This window comes from Argentina silus (assembly GCF_951799395.1).
Source record: "Argentina silus genome assembly, chromosome: 19".
Taxonomy (NCBI): Eukaryota; Metazoa; Chordata; class Actinopteri; order Argentiniformes; family Argentinidae; genus Argentina; species Argentina silus.
The window spans coordinates 15,002,350-15,019,833 of record NC_139673.1 but is presented as its reverse complement, the minus strand read 5'-3'; the positions used below and the strand labels follow the sequence as shown (position 1 = coordinate 15,019,833).

General features: G+C 49.3%; 1 protein-coding gene across 1 annotated transcript in view; it reads right to left on the bottom strand.

Annotated features, from left to right (window-relative positions):
- The window catches only part of myo5aa (myosin VAa), a 36,827-nt gene that overhangs the window by 5,420 nt on the left and 13,923 nt on the right, over positions 1 to 17,484 (bottom strand). The window contains exons 8-33 of the mRNA XM_083691475.1: positions 16,731 to 16,838; positions 16,200 to 16,306; positions 15,414 to 15,761; positions 15,059 to 15,199; positions 14,824 to 14,949; positions 14,201 to 14,284; positions 11,099 to 11,257; positions 10,789 to 10,886; positions 10,559 to 10,645; positions 10,331 to 10,439; positions 9,953 to 10,164; positions 9,390 to 9,546; positions 8,459 to 8,698; positions 7,896 to 8,144; positions 7,238 to 7,331; positions 6,881 to 7,029; positions 6,623 to 6,736; positions 6,347 to 6,481; positions 5,961 to 6,017; positions 5,636 to 5,863; positions 4,059 to 4,153; positions 3,720 to 3,776; positions 2,544 to 2,624; positions 1,240 to 1,438; positions 277 to 370; positions 29 to 175 (exon numbers count right to left, since the gene is read on the bottom strand). Coding sequence (XP_083547601.1) covers positions 29 to 175; positions 277 to 370; positions 1,240 to 1,438; positions 2,544 to 2,624; positions 3,720 to 3,776; positions 4,059 to 4,153; positions 5,636 to 5,863; positions 5,961 to 6,017; positions 6,347 to 6,481; positions 6,623 to 6,736; positions 6,881 to 7,029; positions 7,238 to 7,331; positions 7,896 to 8,144; positions 8,459 to 8,698; positions 9,390 to 9,546; positions 9,953 to 10,164; positions 10,331 to 10,439; positions 10,559 to 10,645; positions 10,789 to 10,886; positions 11,099 to 11,257; positions 14,201 to 14,284; positions 14,824 to 14,949; positions 15,059 to 15,199; positions 15,414 to 15,761; positions 16,200 to 16,306; positions 16,731 to 16,838 — 3,675 coding nt within the window. The remainder of the gene's footprint in view (positions 1 to 28; positions 176 to 276; positions 371 to 1,239; positions 1,439 to 2,543; positions 2,625 to 3,719; positions 3,777 to 4,058; positions 4,154 to 5,635; positions 5,864 to 5,960; positions 6,018 to 6,346; positions 6,482 to 6,622; positions 6,737 to 6,880; positions 7,030 to 7,237; positions 7,332 to 7,895; positions 8,145 to 8,458; positions 8,699 to 9,389; positions 9,547 to 9,952; positions 10,165 to 10,330; positions 10,440 to 10,558; positions 10,646 to 10,788; positions 10,887 to 11,098; positions 11,258 to 14,200; positions 14,285 to 14,823; positions 14,950 to 15,058; positions 15,200 to 15,413; positions 15,762 to 16,199; positions 16,307 to 16,730; positions 16,839 to 17,484) is intronic.

Genomic DNA, 17,484 nt, shown 5'->3' with positions numbered 1-17,484 from the left:
AGTGTTAAGGTTAAAGGTAGGTACTGACCCAGTATGAGGTTCTTGACCAGCTTGAGTTCGTCCTCCTTCTTGTACTCCAGCATGCCCTGGAAGTCCTTCTCCCTGCGAGGGATGTTCACCGGACGGATGGACTCATCCACCGTCTGACCCGGGGACACCTGGTCCGCCTCGCCCGCTAGGACACACACACACACACACACACACACACACGTTTACTTGTTTCACTCGCACATGCGCACACACACAGCGACATCTCTGAATCTCTGCATCGCTTACCTCCCATCTCTGAGATCTTCTTGTTGAACACCTTGAGCTGCTTCTTGAGTTTGCGGATAGTTTTATCCTGCTTCTCCAGCTGCTCCATGAGATCCTGAGATAGACCGGGAAGGAGGGAGGGAGGAGGAGAACAAAAAGAAGAGTGAGGGAAGCATAAACCACACCACATCTATCAGAGCGTGCGGCTGAGATCAGGGGAACAGACAGAAAGCTTAGGCTGTGTAGAGAGAGTGCCCCCTGGTGGCAGAGTTAAACGTTACAACCAGTGAATTAGAGAAACAGGGGTTGCAAATTCAAAAGAGGGGGTGTTGAATTATATCCGTTGTGTATTAGAAAAGGGTGTGCTTGAGAATTTGTCCGCTGTGGGTTAGAACACACTGCTGTGGAGAGTTAGAGCGTCTGTAACACACCAAACTCTGTTAGTTTTCACACACGTGCAGGAACACACACACACACACACACACACACACAGAGGACAGACAAAATGCCCTCAACCTCTACTGTACATACAATCATTCGGCGTAAAATGCTGACTTTCGCCTTCCGGTATTCTGTCGGATCATCAGTCCTCAGCATCTCCTGTCAGGTAACATCCACGCAGTGAGTGTGTGATACAGGGATGGACACACACACACACACACACACACACCTACCATGAGATAGGATGGCCCCCTGGCCCTGTGGTCTTGGCAGTAGATAGTTTGAATAGAAAATGTGTGCGTTTGTGGTACGTACCAGGGTCTTGTAGGCAAGTTGTGAGATCTTTGTACTGTGTGTTTGTGCGCACGTAAGTGTGTGTGTGTGTGTGTGTGTGTATGTTGCATACCAGGTTAGGGTGTGTGATCTTGCATGGTGTGTGTGTGTTTGCACGTGCATGTGTGTGTAAGGAGAGTACCATGTCGTCATGTTGAGGTGTGTGATCTTGTACTGTGTGTGTGTGTGTGTGTGCGCTACAGTGCGTACCAGGTTCTCGTTGGTGAGGCGGGTGATCTCGTGCTGCAGGCTGGCCTCTATGCGGGCCTCTGGCGGCAGCTGCAGGTTCTGAGCCAGTAGCTGTTGCTGCCTGTTGTTCTCCTCCTTCACACTCTGCAGCTCGCCTCGCAACACCTCCACCTCGTTGTCATGGCTACGCCGCTGGGACTGCAGCTGGGTCTCTAACAACCTAGAGACGGCATGGGGGGGGGGGGGGGGGAAACGGCAGAGGGGGGACAGAGGGACAGAGGTTAAGGGACAGGAGAGGGTGTGTGTGAATGTGGTGTGTTTGGGCATGAAGGGGAGAGAAAGAGAGTGTGAGTGTGTGTGTGTGTGTGTGTGTGAGGGAGAGTGTGTGTGTGTGTGAGGGAGAGTGTGTGTGTGTGTGTGTGAGGGAGAGTGTGTGTGAGTGTGTATAAAAGGTGAAAGAGGGACAGGGAAGGATGCAACAGAAAAGAGAAAAGGAAAAGAAGAAAGGGGCAGAGAGAGAAAGAGAGAGAGAGTGACAGACTAATAAATCAGCACAATAATCAGACCAGCGTGAGTGATTTGCTACTGCAGTCCTCTACACACAGGGGTTAGGGTCCGTCAGGCCAGCTGCATGCTTAAAGCTAGCGACACACACGGCCCAACTCAGATCATCTCCACTAACAACTGTTGTGTCAAGACAAGAGCTGTTCTGCCCCCCCCCCCCTCTGTGCCTCTGAATGTTCCTGTCTCCTCCTACCACCTCGCCATACGCACATGACTAAACAGAGAAAGAAGAGATATCTTCATTAGTCATGTACGTATGGGCTACCTTACCACCCAGCTCAGGCAGACTGGGCCAGTGGAACTAACCCCAACCCAGACGTCTCATTGTGGAGAGGACCATCAAGCAGGTGGTGGATGTCAACCTCGTTTCCTGCGTGTGCTGTGATAGGGTGAGTTTCAGGAAGTAACAGAAGCAGAGAGGAGAGCCAGCTAACTTGCGGTCACTTGGACCAGGTGAGAACAGTTGACAGCGACATACACCAGCTCAGTGACTCCAGAATAGATTAAAAACACTGTAGAATGATACAGGTTCATAGGAGGTAACGTGCTAGCAGTAAAGTCAGGCCTTACACAGCGTGAAACACAGATGCACATGTTTGGAGGCTATTAGCAACAGACTGACGAGAGAGAGAGCAAGAGAGAGGGAGAGGGAGAGATGGAGGGAGCAAGGGCACACAGCCCCACATCATCACTGCAATCTGGTGTACACACACACACACACACGCACGCACACACACGCACGCCTAAGAGACACGGTTAACCTGTTGGTTTCCTTCAACCCCTCATAAACCAGCCACAGCTCTCCGTCCTCATTCAGCCTATGGAAGTCTGGAGTGGGGGATCTGACCGACAAAACACAGGAGAGGAACAAAAAGAAGCAAAATAATAAAAATAGGGGGGAGATGACACGGGATGTGAGTGGAGGTGTTTGTGTGTGTGTGTGTGTGTGTGGAAGCTCTGTGTGGTGCTTAAGTGCTGTTACTACTTGGCTGGCTGAATGAATACAGTGTGTGCGATGGGGCTACAGTGCTACAGGCTGTCATGCTTGGTTACTTGGCTATTGAGAATATGCTGACAATCGAGGCACTGGGTGGTTTAGAACGTGTGTGTGTGTGTGTGTGTGTGGATGCAGGGTCAGAAACGACATGGATCTTTACAGTAGGAGGTAACAAACAGGGGAGGCAACATAACAGATGATCCACAGATGCAGGTTTCATGCAAAGTCATTCCATAGAGCTGATTGGACCCCCCCCCCCCCCCCACATCATCACTAACCAGGTGACTGACAGAGCCATTCCCATGCTGCCATGCAGTTTGGCTGTTCGGCTAAGCCTTTCACTGCACAGAACACCTCCTGCCTCAGTCCCTATGCTGTGGCTTATACTGCAACACACACACACACAGGCACACACAGGCACACACAGGCACACACAGGCGCACACAGGCGCACACACACACACACACCTCTGATATTGAGTAAATACTCATTTTTAAATTTTGTGTCATCACACCCCTAACAACAAACCATTCCCTTCCATCTTTGTTAGCAATCCACTTTGTTTACTAAAACAAACAAACCTTAATAACTTAATAAATGTTAGAACTAATATTAGTAACAATAGTAACAAGCAGGACAACAGTCTAGACCTAGACAATGTCCATGTCAGAATGTCTACAGAATGGTAGCACATTGACCAGAAGCTCAGTCACTGTACACCTAGAGCAGGTAGATCATTCTCTATGCTTCTTAAAGGAGCCCTGCTACAAAGGCCAACCTAGCTTAGCTTCATCACCATGCTGGTTAGAGGCACAATACTACGCAAGCTAACCTAACTTAGCTTTATCAATGTCAATATCAGCCAATCCCATTCCCCATTGGTCTGCGTGGCCATGCATGGTTCCACCTCATGATGCATAGGCCACACCTGATTGGTTACCTGAGCCTGCTCAGGAGCTCATTGGCTTCCAGCGGTTTACGCAAGAACTTGGGAGATCTGCACAGAATAAAAGAGAGGAGTTCACACACTCACACACACACACACACACACACACACACACACACACACACACACACTCTGGGACCAGGGAAGTGCCTGGGGCCAGTGGGAGAAAAAGGGGTATGGGAGGAAGAAGAAGAAGAGGAAGAGGGGAGATAGATAGACAGAGAGAGAGAGAGAGAGAGAGAGAGAGAAAGAGAGGAGGTAGGGGTAGACAAAGAGGAGGAAGTAGAGGTAGGGGTGGGGTGGGGTGGGGTGGGTGTGTGCAGACGTATGTACCTGTTGGTATCTTTGAGGCCTATGTAAGCTTGCTTGATTTCACCAGAGTCCTTCATCTTTGAAACATCCACGTGCACAGGCTCTGTCATAGTCTCCTAGAGAGAGAGAGAGAGAGAGAGAGAGAAATCAGTGTGTAACTGTTTACCATTCCCAGTGATGATGGCATGTCTACAGAAGGTCACAGTGTGGCGGTGGGAGATGAGGCGGGTATAATGGACTGTGACAGCGCTACAATGGCATTACTATTACCATGCTCATGGGCCATCTCACACAGCCTTAAGGTCACCTACATTAAGCATGTTGACATTGTTACTGTGTTGTGTGCGATGGACTGCGCAGTGTGTGTAGAATCCCTACTGTGATGTGCCCATAGAGTTATAAAACACTAGAGGGCGCACTCCCCCCAAAACAAGTGTGATTATATGGGGAGCACCATGTGGTCAACTGTCTTCATCTCCTGTGATTTGAGTGGGCGTCAATCAAAACGTTGGCGATTCGCTTCCATCCGCTATCAACTCAGTGCCAGTGTCTCAGGTCAGTCATCTACTGGCACCAGTAGATGGCGTCACACACCTGAAAGCCATTTAACAATCTCTAGATAAACCTATTGAAGAAGAAGACCTCCATGCGTTGATCCAACTGGCTGATGCCTTTCTAACGTCATAGAATGTCCCGCCCGAGTTGACGACGTGGCGGCCCTCACGTTGTCACAAATGCAATGAATGGGAAAGAGGGCAGGTGCCTACTCTATGCATCTCTATGGCTGTCCCCAACTCCCATCAGTGTGTCACGAGAGTGGATCTGTCACTGGTGTCGCTCTAATCACAGCCTGCAGTGGTTGTCAAGAGCAACTACACTGCAGTCAGTTGACGTGCATCAACCAATGGCTGCGTGCCACGTCATCAACTGCACAGTCAGCGCTTATCAGATGGCCGTCATATAATGTGGTTAGCTAATACACCTCAGGTGTTGTGAGGTTTGTCGTCAGGCGACTGCTACGTAGTCCCACCTGGAACGAGCCCAATATGAGCTGGCGTGTGTGACCTACATCTGACCAACATGGCGTATCGGACCTATGAGCTGGCGTGTCTGGATCTGACCTACATCGATGTAAAGACAGTTGGACGGAGGAGTGAAATGTAAAACAGGAAGGTCATTCTCAGAGCATGCAGATGGAGGCTCTCAGTACCTTCTCATCCTGAGAGGAGGGCATGGGAGGAGAGAGAATAGACACACAAGTGTTAGAACGGAGCCCCGTTAGTTAGTACAGTGGACAGATTCTGACAGCTTTCAACCCCTTCATGGAATTGTAAACAATAAAGAGATAATTAAAAGATTTAATTTAAAAAAAATTAAAATGTATGTGATTAACCATTAACATCGATATACATGACATTGAAAAATGGGTCCGCTACAAGTTGCTAAATAACTGGGATAAGGACTTAAAAAGTGTCTTGGTGTATCGACTAACGTGAAGGTATATAGTTAAGTCACAGACATTTGATTATTGAGTGAACTACTCCTTTAACTCCCCCTGCTTTGACCCCATGATGATGAACCCTGGTGGGAGGAGCTACCTTGTGTTGCATGGCCTCCTTCTGGCTAACCAGCTGGGAGCGGAGTATCAGCACCTCCTCCTTCCGCACATCCAGCTCCTCGCAGGAGGAGTTCAGCTGGTCCAGGAGCACCTTGTAGGCCGGTGAGCCCGGGGCCCCTGCCCCTGTGCCTACATTACCCAGCAGGCTCTGCCGCATCTCAGCCAGGTTGTGCTTCAGCTTCTTGTTCTCAGACTCCAGCTCCTGGCGCTGGGGGGGAACAAGATGGCCGCACAATCAAAGCCTGGTCCCAATCTCAAATGGACCCCAAGGCACTTACTGTCCCACCCCCATCACTGCTCCTTACCTTAAGAGACTCATACTCCAGCTCTGCCCCACGTGCTTTCTTATGTTCCTCATCATCCTGAGAGACGCAGGGAGAGAGAGGATGTCATAGGCTGCTCTAACAGTAGCAGTGTAAAGTTGTACTGTATGTGTACTACCCTGGTTCTAGTAAGAGTGTTGTCATAGTATTGTAGTGATACCCTAGTGTAGCTCTTGCAGTAGTAGTGTCGTGTCATACATAGTATAGTGTAGTACTGTTGTAGTATAGTGTAGTATTGTTGCAGTATAGTATAGTTGTAGTATAGTGTAGTATTGTTGTAGTATAGTGTATTATTGTTGTAGTAGTATTGGTGTAGTGTAGTATTGTTGTGGTATTGTTGTAGTATAGTTGGAGTATTGTTGTAGTACCCTGGCTCTAGCCCGCTGGAACTGCTCCTCTCGGTTTTCCAGCTCGTTGCGAAGCGATTGCTTTTCTTGCTCCAGCTCTGTCAAACGCTTCTGTAGCTTCAGAGTCAGAGACGTATCCATGCCTCGGGTCACATCCTGCGCAACAGGAAATGACGTCAAGGTAACTGTTAGCGTGTGGACGACTATACGTGTGGACTGAACAGTGTTATGGATCAAAAATACAGTAGGTTTTTGAGTCATTTTCTAAATGGGGTAACTACCAGCCCCGCCCCTCACCTCTCCTGCGCGGGAGCTTTCCTCTGATTCTGCGAACTCTGAGTTGTATGTGTATTCTGATTCGTTGCTGCTGTGGGTGGAGTCTGTTCTCCTGTGGCCAGGCTTGGGCACGTTCTGGAGGGGGAGGAGTCACAAACCGTTAGTGACTCACACACAGGTCCCTTTCCATGCCACTTTCCATTAATTTGTGTGTGTGTGTGTGTGTGTGTGTGTGTGTGTGAGAAAGAGAGTCAGTCAGTGGGTGTGTGTTTCTCTCACCACAGAGAGGGTAATCTCTTCCTTCAGGTCGTCGTATCTCTCCTCGAGACGAAGGTGCTCTGTGAGGAGGTTCTGGTAGCGAGATCGCTCCTCGTTCAAATCGCTCTCCAGCTGCTGAGTCTCGTCCGCTATCGCACGCACCATTTTCTCTGAAAGAGAGAGAGAGAGAGAGAGAGGACGTTTAACACACATGAAGAACATATCGTCGATGCTCTTTATGGAACTTCAATAGACTTCAGAAGCACAATGCTATTGGATTGGCCCAGCGGTAAGCTAAAGATCTGTGATTGTCCATGTGATTGGTTCAAAGGCAGAATGTTACAGTGAATGTGATTAAGGTTTAAAAGCGTGGCGTACCGGTCATCTGCTCGCTCTGTTCCTTGATCAGCCTGTTCAAGTCCTCCTTCTCGCTCTTCAGCAGTCCATTCTGCTCCTTCAACTCGGCTACCATCTACACAGACACACCGAAAAGACGCTTAAATTGTGTCTGCCACAAGCTTTTGGTCAGCGTTTTCAATTTCAGAGCACTAAGCACAATTGCGTTGATTTCACAGAACTACAGCACAATTGTCGTACTGTACAACACATCTAACGCCACTATTCTACCTGCTCTTACCTACACACAAACACACACACACACACTCTCTCTCTCTTTCATTAGTCTACCGGCGCTCACCTGCCCCAGGGCATTGGCCTCCTTGCCCGCCATGTGCCCAGCTTCCAGTGGACTCCTCTGGGTCCTAAATCATGACACATACTGTATCCTCTGGTACCAACATGCGTATATAACTGTACTAACACATCTCCATAGCCTGAGGATCCATGGGGGCTCTATGGGACACATTACTAGGTGGGACCCATTTGGCTGAACTGTAAAGTGGCTACCATACTGAACACAGGGAAGGAGAAGAGAGTAATGTAGAGTAGAGTAGAGTCGAATAGAGTGTAGTGGAGTTGAGTATATTAGAAAATAGGAGAGGAGACTAGAAAAGAGGAGAGGAGGTCCCACACTCACCTTCTCCATCTCGTCCCTGTACGTCTGGGCCCAGTTCTCGATGGTCTTCTTCTCCTTCTGGGTGGTGGTCAGCTCCTTCTTCAGCCTCTCCAGCTCCTCCTGCAGCGTCATCACGCGGTTGGCGTTGTTCTTTGCGTCCTCCTCGGCCCCGCGCAGGCGCGTCACCTCCGTGGTCAGGCGGTCCTTCTCCACGGCGTGAGAGCTCTCCAGACCGTTCAGCCTCTCGTTGACCGTACGGTTGTCTTTTTGCTACAGAGAGAGAGAGAGAGAGAGGACAGATAACAGTTTAAGACCAAGGCTCTGTCCAGAAGCAACCCCGAGCCCCTACTCTCCAAGGGATTGTGTAGATCTGAATGTACTGGATAGGTATAAGCAACATGGCAGAATTCCATCTCACGGGGGCAAGGTGGAGCAACCACCATCTTGCTTACACCCGTTTAGTCCTTCCAGATGTGTGGAAGTCTAGGTTTAAGGTGCCTGTTCCTACAGTAGGGCAGGAAAGAGTCGCTACTGAGAACTACTATGAAGATACACCCCGAGGAGAACAGGTAGTTCCCCCCTACCTGTTCGTCGACCTTCCGCTGCAGCTGCATGATCTTGTTCTCCATGCCGATGTTGAGCTTCTTGAAGTGCTCCACGGAGCGCGCCTCGATCTTCAGCTTCTTGAGCTCGCGCCGGGCGTTCATCCTCCTGGTGCAGCACTGCAGGTAGATGAGGGCCCGGATGGAGCGCTTGTACCACTGTCGGGCTAGCCAGCCACGCACGTGCTTCTGGAGAAACACGGCCTTGTGCTCCCGCAGCAACTAGAGAGAGAGAGAGAGAAAGAAGAAAGGAAGGAAGGGGGGAGGGGGAGAGAGAGATAAATAAAAGAAAGAAGAGAGAGGGGGGAAATAAGGAGAGAGGAGGGGGGGTTAAGGTTAATTCCTCTAAATAAGTGTAGAACTTAGAGAGCTCTGCAGCGTGAACCTTGGCTGGCATGGACAAAGCCTGTTAATAGGGCAGCTGTGTGTGTCTGTCAGTGGGGCAGTCCCCAACTCTGCTGCCACATCACATGACCTCAGCAAGAACTCAGATAACCCAGAGAGAAAACACAGTAACAACTGTGTGTGTGTGCATATGTATGTGTACTGTACAAGGGGAGAAAGTGTGTGTGTGTGTGTTGTAACACGTCACTCCTGTATCTCATACCTGGGATGACTCCCAGAGTTAGGCAGGGCTTATTTTAAACTGAGCTGCTGACAGACTTGCCGACAGTTCCATGGCCAACTTGTGTGTGTGTGTGTGTAAGGTTGTATAACATACAGTAAATCAAGCACATAATATACACAAACATATTAGTGAATATATCGCTGCGTCCATAAGTCCTATCATATTCACAACTACTGAAGTGACATTAGGTTTGTGTCTTTCTCCCTTATGGTAGTGTGTGTGTCAGGTCTTTCCGATCGTTCTGTAGTATATATGTAGGTATGTGTGTGTGTGTGTGTGTCTTACCCCACGGTACTTCTGTCGGGCCATGTATGCTCGGAGGATGGTCTGCATGGCCAGGGCTGCAGCCTGCTTCTGCCTGTAGCGTTTCCTCTCCACATACATCCTCTGGAACTTCTGAATGGTGACGGCAGCCCGGGTACGCCGCATGAACTTGGCCAGGCTGGGGGAGGGAGAGGGAGAGGGGGGGGGGGGGGGGGGGAGAGGGGGGGGAGGGGGAGGGGGCAGAGTTACACTTAGATCCTCTTTTAGCCTCCCAATCTCTCATTGATGAGATTGTTAACCCGTGAGGCCTTCCTCAGAAACAGGCCCTCGCCTGCCTTCTCGCTCACACCCATCAAACCCTTTCAGATGTGCTAGTGTCCAGGGAGTAGCGGCTAGGCCTCGTTTCTGGACAGAGGCCAGAGGAAGCAACACTTCAAACTACAAATTGCTCGTGTGGACGATATCCTTGACCGTTTTCATCGGTTACTTTCAAAAAGTGTCAAAGAGACACACAGTTAAATCAGTATTTCTTGCGATTGGCCCAGAGGGCGGGCGGGTGACTGGCAGGTACGTGGTCCACTCACCAGCGGGCCTGGTATCCGCGGGTGAACCTCTGGATGGTGATGGCGGCGTGACGCTTGCGCAGGTACTTCTTGCGTGCTAGCCAGCAGCGAATAGTCTTCTGGATACGTACACACGCCACGCGGAGCTTGTCTGCCCTCAGCTTCTCCAGGTACGCCACCTGGCCGGCTCTGAAGAAGATCTTGGTCTTTCCAAACTGGTACTTATCCTGGTCCTGGGAGAGCAAGAGAGGTAGATGGGGAAAGAGGGGGGGAGAGAGAGAGAGAGAGGGTTAGCATGATAGCATAGCCCCAGACCCCAACACTCCTGCCTCCATAACCCTAACCTCTAGACTCATGACCTATAACCTCTCAACCCTGAACCTCCAAGCAGCGTCTCACCTCCACCAGTTTCTCCAGGACATTCCTGCAGGTGAGCCTCCTGTCTTGGAGGACGTCCTTCTGCTTCATCAGCACCCGGTAACGGCTGAAGAACTCCTGATAGGTCCACCTAACAGACACACACGAGAGGGTGAGAGGTACATCCTAGGTGTGTGTGTGTGTGGGGGGAGGGGGGTTGCGCAAGCGTGTGTGTGTGTGTATGTACTGTATACGTGTGTGTGTGCCTACCTGGAGGGGAAGCCTGCGGCTGAGATGCGGATGGTCTCCAGGACTCCACAGGCTCGGAGCTGCTGCACTGCACGTTTAGGGTCAAACCTGCACACAACATCCCCCTAACGTTAATACAACACATTCCCCTAACGTCAACACAACAGGTAAGTCTGTCCAGCTGAGTGAGAGGGTACCATAGCAGGGGCATATGAAGGTAAACAGAGGGAAAGAACAACATGCACACTCACGTGAAAGGGAACTTGAGGTCGTTGGGTTTGATGCAGCGGACGTAGTGAGGAGTGGTCGCGTTCAGAGTCTCCATCAACAGGGCCAGAGAGTTCCGGAACTATAGAAGGAGAGAGAGCGCTGATTTCACAAGTCTGTGACTTCTGATCCAGAGGTTCATACTCAGAGGGACCGGCACAGAGAACATGACTCATAACTACCACAGACATGACAGCGTCTCTGCATGGATAATAGTCACGATTGAGAGTATGAAGAAAACACACATTTGCGGAGGAGGAATCGATTCAGTGAACAAGTCAATGTGGTCCCTACCTGGCAGCCGACAGTCTTCTTGTGCTCCTTGCTGGACTGGCCCGGACGGCCCTTGTCAGGTTTGACACTGAGGCGCGTGCGGCCCCCGGACCCCGGGGCTGAACCTGTGGGGCTGGTGGCCTTCTCCTCATCCTGGAACAGCTCCACCAGCAGGTCAAGCTAGGAACAGCAGCCAGAACACTGCCTTTAGCAATTATAGCCAGAACACTGCACTTAGCAATTAAAACGGCTAACTCTGCTTAAAAATAAATGAAAGTCACGCACTTCTCTTCATACTCTGACTGTACTATGATCAAAATGTTGGATTAAGAAAAATTATTTAAAAAATAAAATAAAAATCACACTGCAATGAACAACAGATTGTGCAACTTTCATTTATCTTTTTTTTTTCCCTTTTTTGAAATGATTTTTCCGCTAGTCAACAGTACCTTATTTACTTACTTACATACTTACTTGTTGGGTGTGCGTTCTTTCTACTGTTATTTTGTATGCTAACAAGCTAACAATGCTAGTGCTGGTCAAAGCTGCAGACCCGACTCTCTATGAGCAGAATGGGACAATGTCGATGAAAGGCATGTTTCCTTGGTTTGTGGGCCAACAATAACTACCAATGATAATGAATGAAAACCGTAAAAGCTAACAAGCTGCATCTCAAGTCTACAATAACATCTATAATTAAAAAAAAAACAACAACATATAAGAGCTCTTTACATTATCACTATCCGTGCAGTCCTGCAAGTATCCATTTCTATAAGATGACAAAAACACACAGCTGCGTAAATGTTGTGGTTTGAGGGGATAAGCGGTTAGTGAGTGTGTTGGCGGAGGTGTGTGAAGCGTGGTTAAGAGCAGTCAGAGCTGAAGCTGTAGAGAAAAGAGGGTTCTGTTGAAGGGTCTCAGCGGTAGATGCTCTACAGGGGCTCAGGGCACAGCGCTGCCATGCTTCCCTCTATTGCTGCCAGAAGCAGGAATACAGCCAGAACAGTCCAGAAAAAAGGCCGCGTCCCAATAGTCCTTCCTCTATTCCTCGTCTCCTCTGTCTCTCCTCGTTTCCTTCTTAAAACATTGGAGGAGAAGATCAAAAAGGTTCCTCCCCGTAGATATTCTCCTCCAATACTTTTTTCAGACGGATGCGAGGAATAGAGGAAAGACTTTTGGGATGCAACTAGAGTCTTACACTCGTCAACCCCTCCCCCTCCATTCCCTTCCCCAAACGTCCTCCCATCTTCTCCTCCCTCTCCCGTCGTGTCTCCAGTGCTTAATCCCCCATGCAGCCCCCCCCCCCCCCCCCCCACACACCACTGTGTCATTAGCTTGCTGTGACACCAGTGACGCAGAAACAAGTGGAGGGAGGAAAGGAAGAGAGAACAAAAGATCAAGAGAGAGAGAGAGAGATGCGGGGGCAGCATTTGAAGAATGCCTGTGTTTACCTTCTGCTGGGGAAAGGTTGTCATGATGAAGAGACCAAACATACATGGACAACGGACAGAGAAACAACACAATGACAAAAAGAAGAGATTAAAGAAAATCCAAAAAATAAAATCACCACCATACACACATCTAAAACCATAAAATAGATCTGTGATGAAATTGAAAATCAAAAATAGTAGCAGGCAGGCTACCAGCAGTCATCTCTGATGGTAATGTGGTTCATGATGGGAGTTCTCAAGGGTGGAGGTATGTAATGGTCATGCACTATGTGGGGAATAGTGAGTCACTGGGAATGGGTTTGCATTTAGAGCACAAGTATCAATCAAAGACTGGAGATCCTGTTAGGATGCTTGTGAGAGGAACTCATGATGTCAGACCATAGACCTAGTCTAGACAGAACATCAGCTGTGAGAGTGCTGTCTGTGTGGAGAGGAGAGGGATGCCTGTCACACACACACACACACCTAGTTTTTTTTACAGCTTCATTAGATTACCGTTAAGGAGTTATGATCATTTTCTACTCCCAAAATGATTAGTCTTGCTGGTTTCTATGGTAACACTGCGCTGCCATGGCTGGTTAATTTAGTTGCGTTAACACCATGATTAACCCCTGTATGTGTGAGCATGTGTGTGTGTGTGTGTGTGTGTTAGGGGTTAAAATAGACCGTGTTTTAACCCTTACCCCACTCTGCTCCTGGCGGAGTCTATAACAGAACAGTCAGACGGCAGTGTGAACATCAGCACTGTTATGCCTGTGTGTGTGTGTGTGTGTGTGTGTGTGTGTGTGTGTGTGTGGGTGAGATCACCAGCAACATCAAAACAGCACGAGGTATTAACAATTTAGGCTCCTTTCCAAAAGGAATTACAGAACTGGTCCTCCACAAGATCAACACGTACACACTCAGGGTCAGGTGTGTGTGTGTGTGTGTGTGTGTGTGTTAGGAAAAGCATGTGACTGGATGTGCCGCTTATGCTGCAGGATTTAACACTAAACTATTTAAAGTTGATAACTTAATTGATTGACATCATTATCCACAAATCCAAATGTCTAAATGTGGCGTGTGGACATAATGTGGTCTATTGGGTCACCATCAAGAATCACTCCTAGTGACACAAATCTCTTCTACATTTGCAACCCTCATACAGTCGATTACAATTTGTGATTGAGATGAAGATCATCATCGTTGTCATCAGATGAACAGCAGAGGGCGCCCCTCCCTTGACCTTCACTTGGTTGCTTTCTACCGTGTTTCTTGTTTAAGGTCATTCTAGTGAGACAGTGGCTATAATCCTTCCTTTCCTTGTAACCTTTGACCTTGACCTCGCAAGCAAACGAGGGAGGTCAAGGACAACTTACAAATCCGACCCCAGCCAGTGAGCGACTGTGACAGAGAAGATCCCTTCCGCCCTGGGCAGACTACCAACCCTAGAGGAACACTGTGCATTAAGGCTGCCACACAATGACCGTGCTGTGTCTTATGACAGCTACATCATTCTAATGAGACACACATTGCCATGAAGCATGGAGTTATCACCATCTGTCCTAATCCGGCCTATAGAGAGGGTAATCGAGATAGTTTGTGTGTCCGTGTTTTTGTATATGCACATTTGTGTGTGTGTGTGTGTGTGTGTGTGTGTGTGTGTGTGTGTGTGTGTGTAGTGATGACACACCTTACTGGCCTTCAGCACGTTGATCTGCTCCCCATTCACCGTATCTTTGTTCTTCTCCAGGAAGCCATCGCACTGGTACTCCACCTGAGACGGAACACACACACAGATTATGGTAATCTAGAAGAACAGCAGCCACGCCTCTGCTCTGTGTGGTTGGGGGGGTTCTCTATGTGGTTGAGGGTTCTCTTCCTCCTTCTGCCTCCCCCCACATACCCCCGCTCAGTAACCTGACCCTGGGTTTAAAACAGCCCTGAGAAGTGGGTCAGCCGGTGTGTGGGTCTCATGTCTTACGCATCATTACACACAGACGAACAGCATTTAAACAACGCTCGTGTTCACCATTCTCTTCAGCTGGGGAAGGGTTGCCATGGTGATAGGACAAGACCAAACATACATGGACAGACAGACAAAACACATGTTGGGCATGTTCTACACAAATGTGCAGCATACATGCATCCTTAAAACCTCTTTTGGTTACCGGGGAGGGGGGGGTGGACGGGGGGGGGGGGGGACATTTTGACTGTGTAAAGAGCCGTTGTATCAGCACTACAACAAAACGTTACTTTAACGTAGTACTAAACCTGCATTGACCATGCTGTAGGATGTCAAGTCAGGTCCTGTACCTTGTCAGCAAAGTGCTGGATGATGAAGGCCTTGTTGGACATGCGGGGCTTCTCAAACAGACTGCAGGTCTTCAGGTGGGTGTTGTACAGCTTCTGGGCCCACGAGTCATCTGAACCCTTCGGCATCTGGACCAGTCAGGATGAAGAGGCATGTCAGTGAGATATACACACACACTCAGCATGCAGGCAACACACACACACACACACACACACACACACACACACACTAGAGTACCTTGCACTCTTCATCCAGCAGGTCCAGTACGCCCATCTTGGCCTCTATAAGGTTGATGCAGGGCTGGTTGTCATAGAAGTCGATCAGAGTCCAGGGGATCTGCTCCTTCATGTACTCCTCCTGCTCCAGCTTAAACACATGCTGCACACACAAATACACACACACACAGTCAGTCGCAGAGCAGAGGACACAGGAGAGGGTGGGAGTCCGTGGGACACCGCACTCACAGAGTATTCCTACACCTCAATAACCATAGTCCACTACGTCATGTTAAACTGGACAAAATCACACACACACACACACACACACACACACACACACACACACACACACACACACACACACACACACACACCATGTTGAACTGCTGCTGGAGCTTCTCGTTGGCGTAGTTGATGCAGAACTGCTCAAAGCTGTTGATCTCGAACGTCTCAAAGCCGTAGATATCGAGGACCCCTATGAAGGAGTGCTGCTTGACGTTGGCGATCAGCGACTTGTTGACATGGTCCACTATCCAGTTGAAGACCTTGGCGTAGATGTGTTTGGCGAGGGCATTTCGGGCGTTGGTGGCCTGCACACGGGGGATGGGCTTGATGTAGGTCTCTGTGGCCGTCTTCAGCTTCTTGTGACACAGCCAATGAGACATGTCCTGGTAGGTCACGCCCATTAACTCACAGAACACCGTCAGGTGGCGGCTGTTGGGCTGGAGAGAGAGAGGGAGAGAGGGAAGGAGGGAGAGAGGGAAGGAGAGAGAGAGAAGGAGGGGGGGAGAGAGAGGGAGAGAGAGAGAGAATGCTTTTCCCCCAGAGTTCCATTTTGGCATTTCACAGTTCAATACACTTTGAAAAAAAGGGACCGTCAGGGAATTTGCTGACAAGAGACAAAACAGAACAGCAAAGTCAACGGATAAGTCTATTTTGGTGTATTTATTTCTATGAACATTAAGTCAAACGCCTTATGTCATGTATTGAAACAATTGAGACACTCCCTTTAGTGAAGTGAGGGAGGGGGGAGAGTGGTGAGATTTCAAAGATGGGAGGAGAGGGGGAAGCAGAGAAAGAGTGAGAGAGATGCAGAGAAGAGGGGGGTGAGGAGTTAGATGGAGAGGGTTCAGAGAAGAGGGGGATGAGGTGGTCCTCACTGGTATGACGCTGCTGTCAGAGTCGCGGTCCTTGATCTCCACGTTGCCCAGATGCAGGATGGCAGCCAGGACCTGGAACAGCTTCATCTGGTTGGACTCATTAATGCCTGCAGGGAGACACATACACAGACCCAGGAATTAAACTGATCCCAAAATCACATCATCCGCAACTGAAAGAAAATGAGTGACTTGACCACATCCTGTAGCCGAGACAACCGAACAACAGCGGCACTGTGACTCCAGTTGTTGTTGGTCAATTATGAGAAAATCAACTGACATGGATGGTCCCGTTATCTTTAATGACCGTCTGCTCCCGCTATCATTAAGGAGCAGGAGGGAGGACGCCCTCGACAGGAGAAGGGAGAGGGGAGATGTGTGTGTGTGTGTGTGTGTGTGTGTGTGTGCGCGTGCATTCCCCACTGCATTGTTGAGAGGAAACTCGTGAAAACCATTTAATTGTACTGTTTACTGCTGTACCCTGTGCATATGATAAATCAACTTTAATTTAATTTGTGTGTGTGTGTGTCTTACCTAGCAGTGTGAAGGCGTGGCGGGTGTTGTTCATCTCCTTAGCATCGTCCACTCCGTCGATGATGGGGTTCCGACCCTGGTTGGTGCAGTGGAAGTCATCAGCACTTCCTGGGGTGGGGGGGGGGGGGGGGGGGGGAGAAGGGAGAGACGGGACAGAGACAGGTCATTGTCATACGTGTGTCCAGGAAGAACACACTCAACACTGCTGCTGTATGTTGGGCAGAGTGACTGGGTTGGAACATTGACTCCTCTACAGGACAATTGTTGATTCCGGCTGACTGGGTAATAGTTAAGAGTTGGCCTTTCATCTGCTGCATCTGATGTAGAGGGATACAGAGCATTAACACACTCTCTGTTTCACCACGCACACGCGCACACACACACACCAGGGTCAAAGCCCTCGGCCAGATTAAAGCAACCATACCCTGTTGCCTAGCAACGCAGGCCTGGTATTGCCGTGACAACCCCTCCATTTAAGGAGCATCGCTCAGCCAGGAAGCCAGAGAGAGGACTGAGACAGAGTGGCAGTGTGTGTGTGTGTGTGTGTGTGGATGAGCAGGATGAGCAGGTGTGTGTTCACAGTGGGAGTGTTTGGATGAGGAATGCAGCCTGGTCAGATGACACAGAGATAGAGACAGCTCTGCTTGTTAATATTACCACCATGACAAATCTAATAGGAACTGCTACACCTAATATGATATGACATTTAATACCAATTTAATACCACAGGGCCTCCTCCTCACGTGTGTGTGTG